The following is a 24,112-nucleotide window of genomic DNA, read 5'->3' on the forward strand; positions in this document are numbered from 1 at the left end:
TAAGTGTTTGTATCTCATTGTAAACACACTGATATAAATATTAATATAACATAACCTAACATTTAACCAACGCGTTGTAATTCCAGTGTTGAATTTTGAAATGTTAATAAATTATGAACTCGGCTAGGTAGGTCTGTAATTATATAGGCCTACCTCCTCGAGACTGTTGGATAGTGCTAATGCGCACAGTACAGAGCTCGGTTGAAGAAAAGACTACAAATATTGTCACATGGTAAGAAAGCCCGGAAATAATTTGTCAAATCCGGCGAAGATAACACAAGTAGGGAAATGTGGCGGGCGTAAAGAACACACAACAGCTTGCAATATATATCCCTTTCAGTGTCGATCGGAAGACCGTTGGGTTACGAAGCTCAAATTCCTTTCTCTTGCTTCGAGCAATGTAGGCTGATGAAACGAACAGACGGCAAAAACTTTGTATAACTGTACACATTATTCTACATGGACAAAGACAAGTTCGCTGTGAGCGTAAGTATATAGGCCTGTCAATAAAATGCATATTTTGAAGAAGTGAGAATATGATTGTGTAGCCTATTTGTATCCATAATAAGAAAGGAACCAAAAATCAGTCTTGGATTAAAAAAGTATTATTGTAAAAAATATATATATATAATACAGTTTAAATATTTGTTAAACTGATAACTATTGCTATTGTATATGTATATGTAAGTCACAAATTAAACATGTTGTAGTATAAGCAATCTCATTGCTATTTACAATTGACCCCTATCCTTCCTCTTCATTTCCCCACCCAGCATGACCCATGCTCCTGGTTGGAGATGCACCAGTTCATTGGAGACCTGATGGTGTCTGGGGGGGCTCTGGGGCTAAAGGACGCCCCACCAGCAGGCCCAGGCTCAGCCCCAGGCTCAGCCCAGCCCAGACAGGTCCAGGCCCAGGCAGAGAGCATTAGAGAGGCCAGAGAAATCAGTGGACAAGGTGAGTGGAGAACATTGTGGAGTAATAGGAAAGGACAGGGAATACTAAGGAAACTTTTGTTTTCATAGGTAATGGCTTGTCTGGCTTTATAATAAATCTATTTTCTTGCTTTTGTCTTTTCCCCCACTTATACACAGCTCAGCACCATACCTGCACTTGCCCTGGCTGCCCATACTCTTCCTCATTTTCCTCCTTCCAGACCATAAAGCCCAGAGGCACTGTGTCCTCACAGCCCGAGCCCAGCAGCACCTACAGCCCAGAGCTCAGTCAGCCCCAGAGTCAGGACAAGGAGACCAGCACCCATAGCCCCAGCGCAGCCTCTACCACTTCCACTAACCAGGGTACTTCTTCACCAAGCCCCCTGCCTCAAATTCCCACCTTCCCTTGTTTCTGCTGCCGCCTGGGCTTCCAGACCTGCACCCAACTACTGCACCACCAACAGGGGGCAGCAGACTTTCCCTTCTCCCAGACGCACACCCACTACCACCACCACTGCCCACTTACCACCTGCCTGCCCCACCACCACTCCCACCATGGCCTGTCCTGCCAGCATTCCTTCCCCTCCTGCTCCCAGCTCCTCCGCCACCAGCAGGGCCACAAACCCCCCCAGAACCATGTTGGAGGGGTGACCACAGTGTCCCCCACCCTACACCCATGCATGCACTGTCCAGCCTCCTTCCCCCGACCCTCTCAGCTGCTACAGCACCAGCGCACCCAGCACGCTCACAAGGCTGGCGGCTTCCTGTGCACTGAGTGCGGGCGCGCCTTCAACTCCCACTCCAACCTCCGCATCCACCTCAACGTACACACCGGCGCCCGACCCTACTCATGCCCTGACTGCGGCAAGAGTTTCAGCCAGTCGGGAGCGTTGAAGATCCACCGTCGCATCCACACTGGGGAGAGACCCTATACCTGCACCTACTGTGGGAGGGGCTTCCCCCACCTGGCCGGGGTCCGGGCCCACCAAAGGACCCACACAGGTGAGAAGCCCTACCGCTGCACCCAGTGTGGGAAGTGCTTCACCCAGTCGGGGGCACTGAAGATCCACACAAGGATCCACACCGGGGAACGGCCGTTTGTGTGCAGCCTCTGTGGGAAGGGCTTCTCCAACCGCTCCGGCATCCGCTTCCACCAGCGCACTGTCCATGGGATGGTGTCGGATATGGAAGGGGGTGGAGAAGCCGGTGGGTCCCATAGGGGGAGACAGAGTCTAGGCAGCTCAGCTGCTGTGGGACGCCCCAGTGCCAATCCAAACAGGATACGCAACAGCCCCCATACTGACGTGTGCTCTAGCATTACTCCTGCCCCGACCAAAATCCTTTCGCCTGGGTCTCTCCTTGCTCCTCCAGGGTCAGGTCTGACTGTAACCTCCGACAAAGAGCTCCAGTGCCAGTCTAGCGGTGTGAAGATCCCCTCCGGAAGAGCAGAACCAGACAGTAGCAGGGAAGGAAGGGCTCAGCTGTACACCTGTGAGGACTGTGGGCTGCGTTTTGGGGACGCTCCCTCCAGAAACAGACACCAAACTCTGGAGCACTACTCCATAGAAGGGGTAGAGGAGGATGACCTGGGGGACACTGAGGGGGAGGGGTGAGAGAGAGGGAGGGGTGAGAGGGAGAGATGGAAGCTTGATGCAGTAGATTGTTGGATCAAAGGCTAAGGGAGAGGTGGGAAAACTGGAATGGGAACATGGAGAGGTGAGAAGAGGCCGAAAGCTTGAGACTCATCGAGGAGGAAAATGTGTAAAGGCATGTTGGTGAAGGGAGGGTGAGAAGACAAAGTGAAAAATGAAGTGTCTATCAATGGGATCTATGACATATTTCAGATTGAATTCCACTTTAAAAGATTCCAGGCCTAAGGAAGTCTTAGGCCTGGAATAGCGTGCACTACGCCGGGCGCAGTGCACGCTAACCAAGGTTGCCAGGTGCACAGTGTTTCCTCCGACACATTGGTGCGTCTGGCTTCCTGGTTGGATGCGCGCTGTGTTAAGAAGCAGTACGGCTGGTTGGGTTGTGTATCGGAGGACGCATGACTTTCAACCTTCGTCTCTCCCGAGCCCGTAAGGGAGTAGCGATGAGACAAGATAGTAGCTACTAACAATTGGATACCACGAAATTGGGGAGAAAAAGGGGTAAAAAAAAAAGTCAAGTACCATGATTAGTCTAATAAAGATGATATTTGAGAGCTTTGGATGATTTTTAAAATGTATTTTACTGGTTTAGCAAAATCCACAGATAACATCATCTCAAATATATGACACTGTAAGACATTGTCCCATAGGGCAGCGCACAATTGGCCCAGCGTCGTCCTGGTAAGGTGTTAGGGAGGGTTTGGGCGGGGTAGGCCGTAAATAAGAATTTGTTCTTAATTGACTTGCCTAGTTAAATAAAGGTTAAATAATACATCAAAAGTAAGTGAGGATATGTTGTATTTAGCATCATTATGTAATATATATTTTGTAATAATAGAAACTGATATTGTATGTCTATAGGCCCTTATATACTTGTGTATATCAGTTTATCTATTTAGCTCATTGTGCCTTGATCTCAGATTAGATCATTCTAGTACATAAAAAATACATATATTTGCATAAACCACACTGTACTAAACTTCATGACAACTGATATGTTAGTGGTTTAGTGATTTTATTGAGGATCAATATCTTCACTGTTGGAAGATATTTCTTATACAAAGTATATTTTTTATCAGGATCATTTCTCAGAGACACATGGTTTGTTGACCTGTTTTCTATTGCTTCAGATCTCCACCTAGTGGACATTTAGAAGCACAGCAGCAGAAACACAGACACTGAAACTAGTCTGTCCATGGAGGTCCGAGTGTCTTCGGGTTTTAGCTACTCCCTTGTCCTTTGATTTATGAATTGCGGTCACTTATTAGTAAGGAACTCCCCACATGTGGTTGTCTTAGGCTTAATTGAAAGGAAAATACAAAAACCTGTAGACACCTAGGCCCTCTATGGAATGAGTTTGACACCCTTCTCTAGATCAGTGGTTCCCAACCAGTGGTACTAGGACCACTGGGAGTACTTGGCCTATCCACAGGGGGTACTTGAGAAAATAGTGGTAAAATGCACATGAGGGGGTATTTCAGCAGTGGAGGCTGCTGAGGGGAGGATGGCTCATGATAATGGAATGGAATGGAATCAAACGCATGAAAAGCATTTGTTTGATGTATTTGATACCATTCCGCTCCAGCCATTATCATGAGCGTATCCTACCAAATGAAGGTGCCACCAACCCCCTGTGCTTCAGGAGTAGTCCAGACCGAGCACAATTCAGGTGGGGGTCCAGTTACTGAAAAAGGTTGAACTATTGATCTAGATATCTGTGTTGCCTCCCACTATTTTCAAATGTTACTGTTGCCTGTGGTCTTTATTTTCCAGACACTGAAACTATTGAAACTTCTGTATGGCCAACTTCCCTTCTTTGGTATTCTGTAGCCTCTAGGGAAGTTCAAAAGACTGATTGAGGACCTTTTTACCGAAGATTGTGTTTGTTTTCTATGATTGTGTGTTGATGTGAATATTTGTCTATATTGATGTATATAGTGTGTATGTATACAGACAGGGCTCATCTGTAAAAGAGATGTCTCCCTGTCAAAATACATTTTATATATCCATCTGTTTTTCCACGTAGACCAGTTTTCAGTAAATGATTGCCCTCAGTCATTCAGGGTTGTTTAAAAATATCATCTATAGGGCCTTTTGTAATGATAATTTCATTCCAGCCTCTTTGACCCAAGATGTGCTTCGGAGTGTCTCAGATGTTTACTAACTGGTATAAACTGATACTAAAACCACGGTCAGCTGGGATTCCCAACAACAGGCAAGGCTTGTACAATTATCTGGGAGATCTTATATCAGACATATAGCATGACAAGCCACTAGTGATGACACTACAGAAATAGCAGAATTGGTTTACTAGAAACAGAAAAATGAAAAACGTATGAGAAGGGCGTTCTTGGGAATATGACAAATCAAAATGTGTCCATGAAAAGGCTCTGTTTCAAGTTTGTTCACGGTTCCTCGAAACTCAACAGCATTTCACAGTACCTTTTGGAAAGAGATGATTTTGTTATAGGTTTTGCAAGTGTTTATTTGGTTGCGCTGAAACGATCTCAAGTGCTGCGTAAAATCAGGCGACGCAGAACAGTCATTCATGGGTAAAGAGCGTCCTTCCACTTGTGTGTCATGATATGTAATTAAGTGTAAACGGAACCATTTTCGGACCCACCTGAAGTTGGGACAGGTTTGGTTAATGATAGGTAATTGACCTATAGATGGCAGTACGTCTCTGCAATCATGATCCTGGTGAGCTACCATCCTGAGCGAAAAACTACGGAAGGGTAGCTCTCCAGGAACCGGGTTGGAGAACCATGCATGACACGGTCAGTGCTATCTGGGATCTTTGGGACATCCCTACCCCATTAAAGTAGGATTTTAAAATGTTAGGTAAGTCCTATGGTTGTGGTTAGGGTAGGGACTTTCCAATGATCCGTATAGCACTGACCTGCGTGAAACTACATCAACATCCTGAGCACACGGAGACAAGTGACGCACTAACAAGTGATTGGTAATTGGAGCGTATTTACTTAACTGTTCTCCACTGTTGTAGATATTATTTAAAACCTAACAGAAAAAAGAACACTTTAATAAAAACAGTCGGCACGTGGAAAGAAAGAGGTGTGTGTGTGTGTGTGTGTAAAGCTTGTTTCCAAACTTTGAAAGAAAGACAACCCTGGAAGCCACGCCTCCTCCAGTATCAATAAGTATAGTGCCAGACGTTCCTTTCGACAGTCAGACGGATTTGCATTATTTGGATACAGACAGTGAAGCAGAGTGGGAATACTCATCAAGACCCAGAATCCAATAACAAACATGAGAGGTGTTATACTCTTTGCGATTTTAGTAATTGCACATGCTCACAGCAGTATTGGTAAATATAATTTTATTTACTTTAACTGAGTGAATTTTATTCTACTCTCTCTATACACTTACATTTTATGTAGGCTTATTCGTTTTAATTCAACTGCAAATGTGAACTCTGTTCAGCATTGTCCTTCAAGTTAGTTTATTTGACAACAGTCGTGTAAAGTACAGTAAAAGTTCAGTAAAAATACTTGAAAGTACTACTAAAGTAGTTTTTTGAGGTTATCTGTACATTACGATTTATATTTTTGACAATTTTTTTCTTCACTACTTTCCTAAAGAAAATACTGTACTTTTTACTCCATACATTGTCCCTGACACCCAAAAGTACATTTTGAATGCTTAGCAGGACAGAAAAATTGTCCAATTCACTTATCAAGAGAACATGCCTGGTCATCCCTACTGCCTCTGATCTGTGACTCACTAAACACAAACGCATCGTTTGTAAATAATGTCTTGAGTGTTGGAGTGTGCCCCTGGCTATCCGTACATTTTCAAAACAAGAAAATGGTGCCGTCTGCTTTGCTTAATATAAGGAATTTGAAGTGATTTATACTTTTACTTTTGATACTTCAGTATATTTAGAACCAAATACTTTTAGACTTTTACTCAAGTAGTATTTTACTGGGTGACTTCCACTTTTACTTGAGTAACTTTCTATTAAGGTATCTATACTTTTACTTAAGTGTAACAATTGGGTACTTTTTCCACCACTGCCATCCAGTTTGTTTAATACAAGGAATTTGAAATGATTCATAGTTTTACTTTTACTTTTGATACTTAAGTATATTTAAAACCAAATGCTTTTAGACTTTTACTCAAGTAGTATTTTACTGCGTGACTTTAACTTTTTTTTTTTTTTTTTTTTTTTTTTTTATAAAGGTATCTTTACTTTTACTCAAGTATGACAATTGGATACTTTTTCCACCACTACTTGACAAGATATTGTAGATCAGCTGTGTTGGCATCAAATAAGGGCTTATACTCAGATTTAACTTGAACTCATTATCTCATTACCTGCACATGGTGTGTTATCATGGTTGGTATATTATTATATTGTGGGAAATATATTCTCGGTTTTGCAAGTGTTTATTTGGTCGCGCTGAAATGATCTCAAGTGCTGCATAAAATCAGGTGACGCAGATGTGTATGTAAACTCAGCAAAAAAAGAAACGTCCTCTCACTGTCGACTGCATTTATTTTCAGCAAACTTAACATGTGTGAACATAACAAGATTCAAAAACGGAGACATAAACTGAAAAAGTTCCACAGACATGTGACTAACAGAATTGGAATAATGTGTCCCTGAACGAAGGGGGGGTCAAAATCAAAAGTAACAGTCAGTATCTGGTGTGGCCACCAGCTGCATTAAGTACTTAATTAAGTGCGTCTCCTCCTCATGGACTGCACCAGATTTACCAGTTCTTGCTGTGAGATGTTACCCCACTCTTCCACCAAGGCACCTGCAAATTCCCAGACATTTCTGTGGGGAATGGCCCTAGCCCTCACCCTCCGATCCAACAGGTCCCAGACGTGCTCAATGGGATTGAGATCCGGGCTCTTCGCTGGTCATGGCAGAACACTGACTTTCCTGTCTTACAGGAAATCACGCACAGAACGAGCAGTATGGCTGGTGGCATTGTCATGATGGGTCATGTCAGGATGAGCCTGCAGGAAGGGTACCACATGAGGGAGGAGGATGTCTTCCCTGCAATGACAACAAGCTCAGTCTGATGATGCTGTGACACACCGCCCCAGACCATGACGGACCCTCCACCTCCAAATCGATCCCGCTCCAGAGTACAGACCTCGGTGTTAAGGCTCATTCCTTCCACAATAAATGCGAATCCGTTTATCCTTGCAGCATGCCTAAGGCACGTTCACGCGGATGAGCAGGGACCCTGGGCATCTTTCTTTTGGTATTATTCAGAGTCAGTAGAAAGGCCTCTTTAGTGTCCTAATTTTTCATAACTGTGACCTTAATTACCTACCGTCTGTAAGCTGTTAGTGTCTTAACGACCGTTCCACATGTTCATTAATTGTTTATGGTTAATTGAACAAGCATGGGAAACAGTGTTTAAACCTTTTACATTGAAAATCTGTGAATTCATTTGGATTTTTACAAATTATCTTTGAAAGACACAGGGTCCTGAAAAAGGGACGTTTCTTGTTTTTGCTGAGTTTATAAATATTTTTTTATATTGTCTCTGTTTATGCCTGGGTAATCGATTCAATTATTAATTGAGAGCGGAACTCCCCTGAAAAGCCAATTATTTGAATACAAATTGAATGTGTGACAAATCACATGAATCTCTGCACCTCAATCCAATTCCATGGGATTTGATTTACCTTGGAGACTCAATGCCTGTGGAGAAAAGCAATTTAAGTCACTGTTTAGTTTTTTGTCACTATCTAAAAACATGTTTCCAATTGCTTTTCTTCAGCATGGTCCATGGTGTGGATCGATAATGCCACAGTCATCCCCATGAACTGGTGTGCTTTCAACGTGTTGTTCAAGTAATTCAAGTTTGTGGTGTGTATGTGTTTTTGCACTAAAACGCTTTGTCCAGCAGGAGACCTCCTACTTTATTACCAGCATCTCCTAGTCAAGTAGACAAACCTGTTGTTCATCTGGCTGTGTTTGGCTAATTGCCAGCCTGGTTTGAACCAGTCAACAAGAAGGAAAATGAAGCACTTGTATAAAATAAAACATTGTATTTTTCACTCAAACAGTAAGCTGCTGCAACAGCCCAGTCTAATGCCCTATATGTGGCCTAATGTTAGGTGCACCAGCCCAGTCTAATGCCCTATATGTGGCCTAATGTTAGGTGCACCAGCCCAGTCTAATGCCCTATATGTGGCCTAATGTTAGGTGCACCAGCCCAGTCTAATGCCCTATATGTGGCCTAATGTTAGGTGCACCAGCCCAGTCTAATGCCCTATATGTGGCCTAATGTTAGGTGCACCAGCCCAGTCTAATGCCCTATATGTGGCCTAATGTTAGGTGCACCAGCCCAGTCTAATGCCCTATATGTGGCCTAATGTTAGGTGCACCAGCCCAGTCTAATGCCCTATATGTGGCCTAATGTTAGGTGCACCAGCCCAGTCTAATGCCCTATATGTGGCCTAATGTTAGGTGCACCAGCCCAGTCTAATGCCCTATATGTGGCCTAATGTTAGGTGCACCAGCCCAGTCTAATGCCCTATATGTGGCCTAATGTTAGGTGCACCAGCCCAGTCTATATGTGGCCTAATGTTAGGTGCACCAGCCCAGTCTAATGCCCTATATGTGGCCTAATGTTAGGTGCACCAGCCCAGTCTAATGCCCTATATGTGGCCTAATGTTAGGTGCACCAGCCCAGTCTAATGCCCTATATGTGGCCTAATGTTAGGTGCACCAGCCCAGTCTAATGCCCTATATGTGGCCTAATGTTAGGTGCACCAGCCCAGTCTAATGCCCTATATGTGGCCTAATGTTAGGTGCACCAGCCCAGTCTATATGTGGCCTAATGTTAGGTGCAACAGCCCAGTCTAATGCCCTATATGTGGCCTAATGTTAGGTGCACCAGCCCAGTCTAATGCCCTATATGTGGCCTAATGTTAGGTGCACCAGCCCAGTCTAATGCCCTATATGTGGCCTAATGTTAGGTGCACCAGCCCAGTCTAATGCCCTATATGTGGCCTAATGTTAGGTACACCAGCCCAGTCTAATGCCCTATATGTGGCCTAATGTTAGGTGCACCAGCCCAGTCTAATGCCCTATATGTGGCCTAATGTTAGGTGCACCAGCCCAGTCTAATGCCCTATATGTGGCCTAATGTTAGGTGCACCAGCCAAGTCTATATGTGGCCTAATGTTAGGTGCACCAGCCAAGTCTATATGTGGCCTAATGTTAGGTGCACCAGCCCAGTCTATATGTGGCCTAATGTTAGGTGCACCAGCCCAGTCTAATGCCCTATATGTGGCCTAATGTTAGGTGCACCAGCCCAGTCTAATGCCCTATATGTGGCCTAATGTTAGGTGCACCAGCCCAGTCTATATGTGGCCTAATGTTAGGTGCACCAGCCCAGTCTAATGCCCTATATGTGGCCTAATGTTAGGTGCACCAGCCCAGTCTAATGCCCTATATGTGGCCTAATGTTAGGGGCACCAGCCCAGTCTAATGCCCTATATGTGGCCTAATGTTAGGTGCACCAGCCCAGTCTAATGCCCTATATGTGGCCTAATGTTAGGTGCACCAGCCCAGTCTAATGCCCTATATGTGGCCTAATGTTAGGTGCACCAGCCAAGTCTATATGTGGCCTAATGTTAGGTGCACCAGCCCAGTCTATATGTGGCCTAATGTTAGGTGCACCAGCCCAGTCTATATGTGGCCTAATGTTAGGTGCACCAGCCCAGTCTAATGCCCTATATGTGGCCTAATGTTAGGTGCACCAGCCCAGTCTATATGTGGCCTAATGTTAGGTGCACCAGCCCAGTCTAATGCCCTATATGTGGCCTAATGTTAGGTGCACCAGCCCAGTCTAATGCCCTATATGTGGCCTAATGTTAGGTGCACCAGCCCAGTCTAATGCCCTATATGTGGCCTAATGTTAGGTGCACCAGCCCAGTCTAATGCCCTATATGTGGCCTAATGTTAGGTGCACCAGCCCAGTCTAATGCCCTATATGTGGCCTAATGTTAGGTGCACCAGACCAGTCTAATGCCCTATATGTGGCCTAATGTTAGGTGCACCAGCCCAGTCTAATGCCCTATATGTGGCCTAATGTTAGGTGCACCAGCCCAGTCTAATGCCCTATATGTGGCCTAATGTTAGGTGCACCAGCCCAGTCTATATGTGGCCTAATGTTAGGTGCACCAGCCCAGTCTATATGTGGCCTAATGTTAGGTGCACCAGCCCAGTCTAATGCCCTATATGTGGCCTAATGTTAGGTGCACCAGCCCAGTCTAATGCCCTATATGTGGCCTAATGTTAGGTGCACCAGCCCAGTCTAATGCCCTATATGTTGCCTAATGTTAGGTGCACCAGCCCAGTCTAATGCCCTATATGTGGCCTAATGTTAGGTGCACCAGCCCAGTCTAATGCCCTATATGTGGCCTAATGTTAGGTGCACCAGCCCAGTCTAATGCCCTATATGTGGCCTAATGTTAGGTGCACCAGCCCAGTCTAATGCCCTATATGTGGCCTAATGTTAGGTGCACCAGCCCAGTCTAATGCCCTATATGTGGCCTAATGTTAGGTGCACCAGCCCAGTCTAATGCCCTATATGTGGCCTAATGTTAGGTGCACCAGCCCAGTCTAATGCCCTATATGTGGCCTAATGTTAGGTGCACCAGCCCAGTCTAATGCTCTATATGTGGCCTAATGTTAGGTGCACCAGCCCAGTCTAATGCCCTATATGTGGCCTAATGTTAGGTGCACCAGCCCAGTCTAATGCCCTATATGTGGCCTAATGTTAGGTGCACCAGCCCAGTCTAATGCCCTATATGTGGCCTAATGTTAGGTGCACCAGCCCAGTCTAATGCCCTATATGTGGCCTAATGTTAGGTGCACCAGCCCAGTCTAATGCCCTATATGTGGCCTAATGTTAGGTGCACCAGCCCAGTCTAATGCCCTATATGTGGCCTAATGTTAGGTGCACCAGCCCAGTCTAATGCCCTATATGTGGCCTAATGTTAGGTGCACCAGCCCAGTCTATATGTGGCCTAATGTTAGGTGCACCAGCCCAGTCTAATGCCCTATATGTGGCCTAATGTTAGGTGCACCAGCCCAGTCTAATGCCCTATATGTGGCCTAATGTTAGGTGCACCAGCCCAGTCTAATGCCCTATATGTGGCCTAATGTTAGGTGCACCAGCCCAGTCTAATGCCCTATATGTGGCCTAATGTTAGGTGCACCAGCCCAGTCTAATGCCCTATATGTGGCCTAATGTTAGGTGCACCAGCCCAGTCTAATGCCCTATATGTGGCCTAATGTTAGGTGCACCAGCCCAGTCTAATGCCCTATATGTGGCCTAATGTTAGGTGCACCAGCCCAGTCTAATGCCCTATATGTGGCCTAATGTTAGGTGCACCAGCCCAGTCTAATGCCCTATATGTGGCCTAATGTTAGGTGCACCAGCCCAGTCTAATGCCCTATATGTGGCCTAATGTTAGGTGCACCAGCCCAGTCTAATGCCCTATATGTGGCCTAATGTTAGGTGCACCAGCCCAGTCTAATGCCCTATATGTGGCCTAATGTTAGGTGCACCAGCCCAGTCTATATGTGGCCTAATGTTAGGTGCACCAGCCCAGTCTATATGTGGCCTAATGTTAGGTGCACCAGCCCAGTCTAATGCCCTATATGTGGCCTAATGTTAGGTGCACCAGCCCAGTCTAATGCCCTATATGTGGCCTAATGTTAGGTGCACCAGCCCAGTCTAATGCCCTATATGTGGCCTAATGTTAGGTGCACCAGCCCAGTCTAATGCCCTATATGTTGCCTAATGTTAGGTGCACCAGCCCAGTCTAATGCCCTATATGTGGCCTAATGTTAGGTGCACCAGCCCAGTCTAATGCCCTATATGTGGCCTAATGTTAGGTGCACCAGCCCAGTCTATATGTGGCCTAATGTTAGGTGCACCAGCCCAGTCTAATGCCCTATATGTTGCCTAATGTTAGGTGCACCAGCCCAGTCTAATGCCCTATATGTGGCCTAATGTTAGGTGCACCAGCCCAGTCTAATGCCCTATATGTGGCCTAATGTTAGGTGCACCAGCCCAGTCTATATGTGGCCTAATGTTAGGTGCACCAGCCCAGTCTATATGTGGCCTAATGTTAGGTGCACCAGCCCAGTCTAATGCCCTATATGTGGCCTAATGTTAGGTGCACCAGCCCAGTCTAATGCCCTATATGTTGCCTAATGTTAGGTGCACCAGCCCAGTCTAATGCCCTATATGTGGCCTAATGTTAGGTGCACCAGCCCAGTCTAATGCCCTATATGTGGCCTAATGTTAGGTGCACCAGCCCAGTCTAATGCCCTATATGTGGCCTAATGTTAGGGGCACCAGCCCAGTCTAATGCCCTATATGTGGCCTAATGTTAGGGGCACCAGCCCAGTCTAATGTCCTATATGTGGCCTAATGTTAGGTGCACCAGCCCAGTCTAATGCCCTATATGTGGCCTAATGTTAGGTGCACCAGCCCAGTCTATATGTGGCCTAATGTTAGGTGCACCAGCCCAGTCTAATGCCCTATATGTGGCCTAATGTTAGGTGCACCAGCCCAGTCTAATGCCCTATATGTGGCCTAATGTTAGGTGCACCAGCCCAGTCTAATGCCCTATATGTGGCCTAAAGTTAGGTGCACCAGCCCAGTCTAATGCCCTATATGTGGCCTAATGTTAGGTGCACCAGCCCAGTCTAATGCTCTATATGTGGCCTAATGTAGGTGCACCAGCCCAGTCTAATGCCCTATATGTGGCCTAATGTTAGGTGCACCAGCCCAGTCTATATGTGGCCTAATGTTAGGTGCACCAGCCCAGTCTAATGCCCTATATGTGGCCTAATGTTAGGTGCACCAGCCCAGTCTAATGCCCTATATGTGGCCTAATGTTAGGTGCACCAGCCCAGTCTAATGCCCTATATGTGGCCTAATGTTAGGTGCACCAGCCCAGTCTAATGCCCTATATGTTGCCTAATGTTAGGTGCACCAGCCCAGTCTAATGCCCTATATGTGGCCTAATGTTAGGGGCACCAGCCCAGTCTAGTGCCCTATATGTGGCCTAATGTTAGGTGCACCAGCCCAGTCTAATGCCCTATATGTGGCCTAATGTTAGGTGCACCAGCCCAGTCTAATGCCCTATATGTGGCCTAATGTTAGGTGCACCAGCCCAGTCTAATGCCCTATATGTGGCCTAATGTTAGGTGCACCAGCCCAGTCTAATGCCCTATATGTGGCCTAATGTTAGGTGCACCAGCCCAGTCTATATGTGGCCTAATGTTAGGTGCACCAGCCCAGTCTATATGTGGCCTAATGTTAGGTGCACCAGCCCAGTCTAATGCCCTATATGTGGCCTAATGTTAGGTGCACCAGCCCAGTCTAGTGCCCTATATGTGGCCTAATGTTAGGTGCACCAGCCCAGTCTAATGCCCTATATGTGGCCTAATGTTAGGTGCACCAGCCCAGTCTAATGCTCTATATGTGGCCTAATGTTAGGTGCACCAGCCCAGTCTGATGCCCTATATGTGGCCTAATGTTAGGGGCACCAGCCCAGTCTAATGCCCTATATGTGGCCTAATGTTAGGGGCACCAGCCCAGTCTAATGCCCTATATGTGGCCTAATGTTAGGTGCACCAGCCCAGTCTAATGCCCTATATGTGGCCTAATGTTAGGTGCACCAGCCCAGTCTATATGTGGCCTAATGTTAGGTGCACCAGCCCAGTCTAATGCCCTATATGTGGCCTAATGTTAGGTGCACCAGCCCAGTCTAATGCCCTATATGTGGCCTAATGTTAGGTGCACCAGCCCAGTCTAATGCCCTATATGTGGCCTAATGTTAGGTGCACCAGCCCAGTCTAATGCCCTATATGTGGCCTAATGTTAGGGGCACCAGCCCAGTCTAATGCCCTATATGTGGCCTAACGTTAGGTGCACCAGCCTAGTCTAATGCCCTATATGTGGCCTAATGGTAGGTGCACCAGCCCAGTCTAATGCCCTATATGTGGCCTAATGTTAGGTGCACCAGCCCAGTCTAATGCCCTATATGTGGCCTAATGTTAGGGGCACCAGCCCAGTCTAATGCCCTATATGTGGCCTAATGTTAGGTGCACCAGCCCAGTCTAATGCCCTATATGTGGCCTAATGTTAGGTGCACCAGCCCAGTCTAATGCTCTATATGTGGCCTAATGTAGGTGCACCAGCCCAGTCTAATGCCCTATATGTGGCCTAATGTTAGGTGCACCAGCCCAGTCTATATGTGGCCTAATGTTAGGTGCACCAGCCCAGTCTAATGCCCTATATGTGGCCTAATGTTAGGTGCACCAGCCCAGTCTAATGCCCTATATGTGGCCTAATGTTAGGTGCACCAGCCCAGTCTAATGCCCTATATGTGGCCTAATGTTAGGTGCACCAGCCCAGTCTAATGCCCTATATGTGGCCTAATGTTAGGTGCACCAGCCTAGTCTAATGCCCTATATGTGATCTAATGTTAGGTGCACCAGCCCAGTCTAATGCCCTATATGTGGCCTAATGTTAGGTGCACCAGCCCAGTCTAATGCCCTATATGTGGCCTAATGTTAGGTGCACCAGCCCAGTCTAATGCCCTATATGTGGCCTAATGTTAGGTGCACCAGCCCAGTCTAATGCCCTATATGTGGCCTAATGTTAGGTGCACCAGCCCAGTCTAATGCCCTATATGTGGCCTAATGTTAGGTGCACCAGCCCAGTCTAATGCCCTATATGTGGCCTAATGTTAGGTGCACCAGCCTAGTCTAATGCCCTATATGTGATCTAATGTTAGGTGCACCAGCCCAGTCTAATGCCCTATATGTGGCCTAATGTTAGGTGCACCAGCCCAGTCTAATGCCCTATATGTGGCCTAATGTTAGGTGCACCAGCCCAGTCTAATGCCCTATATGTGGCCTAATGTTAGGTGCACCAGCCCAGTCTAATGCCCTATATGTGATCTAATGTTAGGTGCACCAGCCCAGTCTAATGCTCTATATGTGGCCTAATGTTAGGTGCACGAGCCCAGTCTATATGTGGCCTAATGTTAGGTGCACCAGCCCAGTCTATATGTGGCCTAATGTTAGGTGCACCAGCCCAGTCTGTATGTGGCCTAATGTTAGGTGCACCAGCCCAGTCTATATGTGGCCTAATGTTAGGTGCACTAGCCCAGTCTATATGTGGCCTAATGTTAGGTGCACCATCCCAGTCTATATGTGGCCTAATGTTAGGTGCACCAGCCCAGTCTGTATGTGGCCTAATGTTAGGTGCACCAGCCCAGTCTATATGTGGCCTAATGTTAGGTGCACCAGCCCAGTCTAATGCCCTATATGTGGCCTAATGTTAGGTGCACCAGCCCAGTCTAATGCCCTATATGTGGCCTAATGTTAGGTGCACGAGCCCAGTCTATATGTGGCCTAATGTTAGGTGCACCAGCCCAGTCTATATGTGGCCTAATGTTAGGTGCACCAGCCCAGTCTATATGTGGCCTAATGTTAGGTGCACCAGCCCAGTCTATATGTGGCCTAATGTTAGGCGCACCAGCCCAGTCTATATGTGGCCTAATGTTAGGTGCACCAGCACAGTCTAATGCTCTCTATGTGGCCTAATGTTAGGTGCACCATCCCAGTCTATATGTGGCCTAATGTTAGGTGCACCAGCCCAGTCTATATGTGGCCTAATGTTAGGTGCACTAGCCCAGTCTATATGTGGCCTAATGTTAGGTGCACCAGCCCAGTCTGTATGTGGCCTAATGTTAGGTGCACCAGCCCAGTCTATATGTGGCCTAATGTTAGGTGCACCAGCCCAGTCTATATGTGGCCTAATGTTAGGTGCACCAGCCCAGTCTGTATGTGGCCTAATGTTAGGTGCACCAGCCCAGTCTATATGTGGCCTAATGTTAGGTGCACCAGCCCAGTCTATATGTGGCCTAATGTTAGGTGCACCAGCCCAGTCTATATGTGGCCTAATATTAGGTGCACCAGCCCATCCACTGAAGTGTATCAAAATACTTCTCAACAAAGAAACCCCACTGGAATGACTCTAGAAATAGGTGGGCTAAACAATAATCTCGTCTACTACCAGCCATGGGACAAGATTAGCTAAACAACAACTAAAGTGTATGATGATGGGGTTGATTTGGTCCTTGTTGTCTTCTTCTGTGCTGTCTAGCGGCCCTGGTCATAAAGGGACCAGACAAGCCTGTTCTGGAGAACGATGAAGTCACCCTGGAATGTCTGCTTTCTGACTCGGAGCTCAACACCAGCCAAGTCCACTTTGAGAAGTTTTCCAAGGTCAGGACACAGGCTACTTCTACCTCTGACTTTACTTCTAATTGGGTTATATGATTGCCAATTCTGTTGCTGTACTATGTGAAGTAAAGCGTGTTGAGGCTCTACACTTATCGAAACATGACTTGAACTCGACTTCAGTTAGTGCAGTATGTTTATGTCAATAGGGCTCAGCTTTATCATTTTTATTGTATATAAAATTACCAATGTGTGCAGACCAAGAAGGTAATCATTCTCACTACTACTCATATCACTGTGCCAGTCCCGCATATGACTGCTGTTTGCAGATGAGGTAAATCTCTGTTTCTCTCTCTAACTGTTCCTCTCTCTCCTACTCTTCATCAGTACATGAATAAGTGGTATCGGCTGGAGGAGGAGCCCATGTACCGCCGATGTATCCCTGGTGTTATCTTGAGGCATGAGGCGAGCCAACTGCTTCTGTCCATCCGCAGCATCCACAGCTACTTCCACCAGGGACTCTACCGCTGTGTCTCAGACAACGCCACGGCAACCGACAACTCCTCCCAGCCCCTGGCTATCACCATCAACTGTGAGTCTGGGGTGGGCTATATAGTCACATGCATGTCTGTAACAGCTGTTTTTTTTTGTTTTTTTGTTTTTAAAATGGCGCGATGGCCAATAAGTTGGCACAGCAGGAAAGACCAAACCTCCTGGAGAGCTGCTGGGTATGCAGGCTTTTAGTACAACCCTGCTTTAATACACCTGATTTGTATCAGCTGCTCCCTAGAACCTTGATTAGCTGAATCTGGAGGGTAAGTGTAGTGCTGGAACAAACCCCTGCACACCCAGTAGTAGCTCTCCAGGAGGAGCGCCTGCTATCCACTCCACCGTACAGTATATCCATTCTCCTTGTTTTCAAAAACAATGTTCCAGAAACGGAAATTCACAGGGGAATAGAAATACAAATAACCAGAAGAAGAGACATATTGTACTGTACAAGGCACATGAAAGGGTGGTCATAGCGTGAAGCCTATTTTCCCTTGCGCTACAGGGGCGATCAAATCGTCCGTCACGTCTTTTGATAGGCTTCTTTGCCTGTGGAGCAATCGATAATGGGGAATTATTTGTGTGGACAGAAGGAGAGAGCCCAAGGCACATGGAGATGGTTCCGTTGACGTAGAGAGGGAGAAAATGAACCTTCACACTCCACAGTGCACCATTGTGAGGACTTAGGAAGATGATGGCAATTACCATTATCTGATTGTTCCCTCATGGGCAATTTGTAGAGGATTTGAGGCACGATACTGCAGTATACTCAAGGATATGACTCTGTTGACTGATGTCTATGCATGTTTGTACACTGTGTGAACAGCTGCACACACACACTCAAACCTCTTAAAACCATCACACATGCATTCTTCTTGATTTCTGCCTGAACCTGCTGTGTTTCTGATCCCCTGTTCAGACATGCGTGAGCTGTCTGTGTACGATGTGTCCTCCTCCAGACGGAAGTTCATCAAGGAAAACCTGCTTGTGACACTAGGCGAAGACGTAGAGGTGGAGTGCTCCACCACAGCCTCTGAGGCACCACAATACTTCTGGAAGAAATATGTGAGTTTGGGTCTGTCAGGATCTGGCCTTCTATCGCTCGATCTCTCACTCTCTGTCCCGCTCCTCTTTCTCTCTCAGCACCATAAGAGGTGCTCAGTATTCATGTTATTCCCTGGTTTGGGCCCTCCTCTTTCTGGAGAGCAGCTTGTCCACTCAGAGGATTAATAGTTTAATGAGGTCTAGACAAGTGGCAACCTGAAAGCCAATCTGTTGATAGATTCCTAATGATTTTCCAATGTTCAGTTAACCATTGTTGAATTATTCAACTTGCTGTTACCAAAGCCACAAACCAAATACCCAGGGGAATTAAGACCTCTCAATGCTAAATGTCAAACTCCCGAATGGCCATGCAGGCAACAATAAGACCTTGGTGAATTGATTTGCTGCTCCCTAGTGGTAAAATAAGGTATCACTACTTCAGCACTTTGTGGTCCACTATTTCAGACCTGATGCAATTTCACACCTTTAAAATCAACTTAGTCCTCATTTTAATACATTTTTCTGAATTTGAATGTCTTTAGAAAGAATACCCCTCCACCCTCCAATATCCGTCACTGTGAATATCCTCCATCTACCTTTTGAACTGTTCTGTCCACACATTCATAACTATTTGCATAACTGTTTATACATCTCTGTCTCCTCTTTCTCTCTCAGCACCATAAGAGGTACTCAGTATTCATGTTATTCCCTGGTTTGGGCCCTCCTCTTTCTGGAGAGCAGCATGTCCACTCAGAGGATTAATGGTTTAATGAGGTCTAGACAAGTGGTAGAAAGTATTCAAGGATGGGGATGGGAGGAATTATGGGGGCAGAGAAACCAACAGTATGGGCCATTTGATGGACAGCAGCTGACTGACTGCACAGTCCTGGTCTCTAGTAATGTCAATGGGAGGCAGGCAGGAGGCTAGATGCATCTGAGCCAGTGGATTTGCATACAGAATGCTGTTTTGGCCAAACCTGGCCTTTCCTGGAAATCCTCTTAATTCAGCCCCTCATTCAAATTGAAATGTACTTTCTTGGCAGGAAAATGGGAGATCCCAGGAGCCAAATCATTTGCATGGTGTAATGTCTTTTTTTTGGTTTGTTTCTATTCTGTTTCCCCTATTATTTCTCCCCTACTGTGTCTAACTCTCCCTCTTAATAATAGCCCAGCAGCTAGTTCTGTGTCCACAGTGCCTCCCGTTTTCTCATTATGTGTTGTTAACAGTGTTGCCGTGCTATTCTTTGCTGATTTCCCCATCTAGGTCAGTGAATGGGGTTTATGTGGAATTTATTCAGTGGGATTACTGTTCAGGTAAATACACCTTGTCTGGGAGTTTATCGCTTCTCTCAAAGGGACACACATAATGTAACTCCACTGAGAAATGTTTTCTTGACTCGTTCGCTCGCTTTTTCCTCCATTCGCACCCCTCTCTCTCTCTCCTCTCTCTCTCTCACCCACCATCCTTTCCTCTAACAGGGAGATGACTGGATTGTGCCCTCCTCCAAGCTGAAGCTGAAGAATGTGAGGATGGAGGATGGTGGAGACTACACCTGCATGGCTGAGCATCCCACCCTGTCCAGCCTGAAGAAGAGCAGCACCATCTCCATAACTGTGCTGACAGGTAGGTAGAGGGTCAGGGGTTAGGAAGGGGGGGGACTACGGGGGTCAGGGGTTATGAAGAGGGACATTATGTGTAGGGGTTAGAATGCAGGAAGGACAAGAGGGAGGGTGAGAGGTACAGATGTTAGGGCCAATGCACATATGTAGAGGAGGGGTACAGGGGAGTGTCTAGCGAGAGGCTCCCGTGAAGGCGAGGGTCTTACGGCTATGTGATGGAGGAGAGGAACTGGCCACTGCAGAGGACATGTCTTAGGACACTAAATATGTCACTGAAGAAGAGGACTCATTACGTTACAGCTAATCCAATTTATCATACTGATCATTGTTCATTTTTATCAGCGACCTGCGAGATGATTACGCTGCATTAATGGTCACGGGTTTTTCAATTTTTCAGTTTTTCAATTTTAATCATTGCGATTACAATCGTTTCAATTATCTATCCTCCAAGTCAGTTGCGCCAATCAAACTGGATGCATGTCAATTATAACAGTAAAGACACTGCTTCAGTATGAAGTGGAAGTGAATAATCAAATGTATTTTTATACAGCCTTTTTACATCAGCAGTTGTCACAGTGCTTTACAGACACCCAGCCTAAAACCGCAGAGAGAAAGCTATGCAGATGAAGTAGCACAGAGGCTAGGAAAAACTCCCTAAAAAGCAGGAACCTAGGAAGAAACCTAGAGAGGAATCAGGCTCTTCTGGCTGTACCGGGTGGAGATGCATGTGGCCATTAAGGCCAGATCGTTTTTCAAGACATTCAAACTTTCATAGATGACCAGCAGGGTCAGATTATAACCATTTTATCCAGTAGAGTTGGATACATGACAACATGGACAGTATGGAGCTAGGCTAACAAAATAATCTGTCTGTGAATCATCTGGTATTAAAGCCTGTAGTGTGTCTGACTCTCCGGCCTGCAGCCACCAACGGCCGTCTCAACCAAGCCTGGTACGACTCCACCAACCTGGTGTTGATGACCTCCGTGGCGGGGGCGGTTCTCCTGGTGCTCATCCTGTCTATCACCGTCTTCCTGGTCCGCAGGGCCAAGCAGGCCAAGAGCACCAAGGGACCCATGTGAGTGCTGAGCTCTGTGGCACAGTGCCCTCCTCACCTCTCTCTCTCTCTCTCTCTCTGTGTGTGTGTGTGTGTGTGTGTGGTGCCCCCTCCGTTCTCTTATCTCCTTCCCCTCCACTCTTCCATTTATCCCAGATTATAGCCAGGCCAATATATTATATATATTGCCTTATATTTCACTCTGACTCTTACGATAGTACCAAGGCTAAGGTGGATTTACTGTGTGTGTTAGTGTTCTTGTAGACCGCTATGTCCCAGTGGCGGTGACCAGCTAGACTCAGTCGCTGACTTCCTCCCTGATCTCTTCCCTGCCCACATGAAATAATACTACAGTTTATTATAAAATACTACAGTACTTACTATAGAATTCTGTGGTATACTATAGAAAACTATACTACACACTGTAGTATCCCTCAATCATGTGTAGTATTTTGTAGACTTTTTTAAACTAAAGTAAATACTACAGTATTTAATTAGCATATCCCTACCCATTCCCCTATCCCAATATGTGCCACCTATAAGTAAAAAACCTGCATGCCAAGTATAGACCATATATTGTGTTCCATACAGGTTAGAGAAAAGAGCTGACGTTCAGACCCCAGTCCTACCTACTTACAGGTTAGAGAAAAGAGCTGACGTTCAGACCCCAGTCCTACCTACTTACAGGTTAGAGAAAAGAGCTGACGTTCAGACCCCAGTCCTACCTACTTACAGGTTAGAGAAAAGAGCTGACGTTCAGACCCCAGTCCTACCTACTTACAGGTTAGAGAAAAGAGCTGACGTTACAGGTTCTCTAGTAGGTTTCTTCTAAGTGAAAGCCTCCACTTCTATGTAAAAGATAATAAAACAAAACACTCTAGTGGACACTACAGTAATGTCTGCACAAACACTACAGTAAATACTACATTATACTACAGTCTACAAAAACACTACATTAATTACTGTAGTATATACTACACGTTTTGTTTAACTACTGTATTTATACTGTAGATAGAGTTAACTGTAGATACTACAGTATACTTCTACTAAGTACTACAGTATTCACTGTAGTGTTTTGCAGACTGTAGTCCTCAAAATCACTGCAATGCATACTATAGTATTTATACTATAGTATTTTTTTCATGTGGATGCGTTTTCACCAGACTCTTGCAAAACATGTAAGGATACTGTGGTCATATAGTATGTACTGTTAAAATAATAATAAATACACAGTAATCAGACACATTGTGACCCACAACCTCATATCAGCGTGATTACAACATGAGTACAGTACATGTTTTCTGTAATAGGTATTCTGTCTTATATATGAAAGCTATTGAGGTTAGGTTGCTCTTTACATCTGTGTGTTTGACCTACAGTATATTCTGTAGATTACTGGTTGGCAGTCTATTTGTTCTCTTTTACTTGTCTTTCTCTCCTCTGGGGTTCTATGGGCAGTCCATTTACACATAATGGTGCAACTCTCTATCTTTCTCTCCTCTGGGGTACTCTGGGCAGTCCATTTACACATAATGGTGCAACTCTCTAGCTTTCTCTCCTCTGGGGTACTCTGGGCAGTCCATTTACACATAATGGTGCAACTCTCTAGCTTTCTCTCCTCTGGGGTTCTCTGGGCAGTCCATTTACACATAATGGTGCAACTCTCTAGCTTTCTCTCCTCTGTGGTTCTCTGGGCAGTCCATTTACACATAATGGTGCAACTCTCTATCTTTCTTTCCTCTGGGGTTCTCTGGGCAGTCCATTTACACATAATGGTGCAACTCTCTAGCTTTCTCTCCTCTGTGGTTCTCTGGGCAGTCCATTTACACATAATGGTGCAACTCTCTAGCTTTCTCTCCTCTGTGGTTCTCTGGGCAGTCCATTTACACATAATGGTGCAACTCTCTATCTTTCTTTCCTCTGGGGTTCTCTGGGCAGTCCATTTACACATAATGGTGCAACTCTCTATCTTTCTCTCCTCTGGGGTTCTCTGGGCATTCCATTTACACATAATGGTGCGACTCTCTATCTTTCTCTCCTCTGTGGTTCTCTGAGCAGTCCATTTACACATAATGGTGCAACTCACTCTTTCTCTCCTCCTCCTCTCTCTACCTCCAGTGATGACCACTCTCAGAAGAAGCCCATCTACACAGCCAGTGTGGAGTCTCTGGCCTCTACCAGTGGAGACAAACAACCACTGGTGTGACCGCGCCAAGAGATGGAGAGGAGAAGTAGGGGAACAAATGGAGAAAGATGGTAAAGGGGGCAAGGGAGTGAGGAATAGGAAGGAGGGAAGATGTCGAGGTGGGAGGAGAGGTGCCTGGGTTATGGATGCAGAGTTGCAGTGAGCCAGGATGCAGAGTAAAATCGAAGCTATTATCAAAGGCTGGCTGCGTGTAAGAGGAGGGAGACAAATGATTGTTTTACTGGGGTGGTTTGCTTCCAGCGGGCTTGGCTGAAGTGTTCTTGAACAAAAGGTGTGCAATTTTCTCTTTATTGATCTCGCAACCTGCAAAATTGACATTCACTTTCTTATCTGAGGCAAGGCGGGGGGGAGGAGTCTTTTGTACTGTGTGAACCCTGAGCAGCTGCAGACCAGTTTCAGGAGGTTACCTTGGGATAAACTGCTCACCACCACCACCACTTTTGCAGCCTTGGGCTCACAAAAAGGAATGTCTCTTACGTTGCAAATATAATGTGACTGCTGTATCACAAATGTGCCTTTTCCCCTCAATACTTTTACGTGGTGTAGAATATTGGTGTGGATTTTCTTTCTCAAGGAAATGTATAACCTTATGTAGCATACTAGTGGTGATGCACTTCAAAGTATACAGACAAGATGTACACTTGTAGATTATTTTCTATCTCTATATTCCAATGACAACTGAAGCACTTTCAAACATTACCCTCAGAGCTATCTATTTGCTGTATTTCCTGTACTTTTAATATTCATGATATAAAGTTCCTTTGAGACATTCTAATAGTAATT

General features: G+C 45.7%; 2 protein-coding genes across 2 annotated transcripts; both read left to right on the forward strand.

Moving 5' to 3' along the window:
• Positions 1-268: 268 nt before the first annotated feature.
• Positions 269-5,649, forward strand: LOC109901426 (oocyte zinc finger protein XlCOF22-like). Its single transcript, XM_020497418.2, has 3 exons — positions 269-486; positions 774-957; positions 1,095-5,649. Exons 1-3 carry the CDS (start codon positions 460-462, stop codon positions 2,546-2,548), a joined length of 1,665 nt encoding a protein of 554 aa, XP_020353007.2. The 5' UTR covers positions 269-459; the 3' UTR covers positions 2,549-5,649.
• Positions 5,650-5,755: 106 nt separating this feature from the next.
• On the forward strand, positions 5,756-24,107 carry LOC116376679 (fibroblast growth factor receptor 4-like). The gene is made up of 7 exons (XM_031838017.1): positions 5,756-5,909; positions 16,777-16,898; positions 17,241-17,445; positions 18,322-18,467; positions 19,926-20,070; positions 20,991-21,144; positions 23,242-24,107. The coding sequence occupies exons 1-7, from the start codon at positions 5,852-5,854 to the stop codon at positions 23,327-23,329; spliced, it is 918 nt and encodes a 305-aa protein (XP_031693877.1). The 5' UTR covers positions 5,756-5,851; the 3' UTR covers positions 23,330-24,107.
• The last annotated feature ends 5 nt before the right edge of the window (positions 24,108-24,112 follow it).

Source organism: Oncorhynchus kisutch, linkage group LG13, assembly GCF_002021735.2.
Source record: "Oncorhynchus kisutch isolate 150728-3 linkage group LG13, Okis_V2, whole genome shotgun sequence".
In the NCBI taxonomy this organism is placed as follows: domain Eukaryota; kingdom Metazoa; phylum Chordata; class Actinopteri; order Salmoniformes; family Salmonidae; genus Oncorhynchus; species Oncorhynchus kisutch.

Excerpts from the sequence above, each read along its gene's own strand:
- LOC116376679 (XM_031838017.1), top strand. The coding sequence starts at position 5,852 with ATGAGAGGTGTTATACTCTTTGCGATTTTAGTAATTGCACATGCTCAC. Across the intron at positions 5,910-16,776 it reads ACATGCTCACAGCAGTATTG|CGGCCCTGGTCATAAAGGGA; the intron begins GTAAATATAATT and ends TGTGCTGTCTAG. Across the intron at positions 18,468-19,925 it reads AATACTTCTGGAAGAAATAT|GGAGATGACTGGATTGTGCC; the intron begins GTGAGTTTGGGT and ends TTCCTCTAACAG.
- LOC109901426 (XM_020497418.2), top strand. The coding sequence starts at position 460 with ATGGACAAAGACAAGTTCGCTGTGAGC. Across the intron at positions 487-773 it reads AAGACAAGTTCGCTGTGAGC|CATGACCCATGCTCCTGGTT; the intron begins GTAAGTATATAG and ends TTCCCCACCCAG. Across the intron at positions 958-1,094 it reads CAGAGAAATCAGTGGACAAG|CTCAGCACCATACCTGCACT; the intron begins GTGAGTGGAGAA and ends ACTTATACACAG.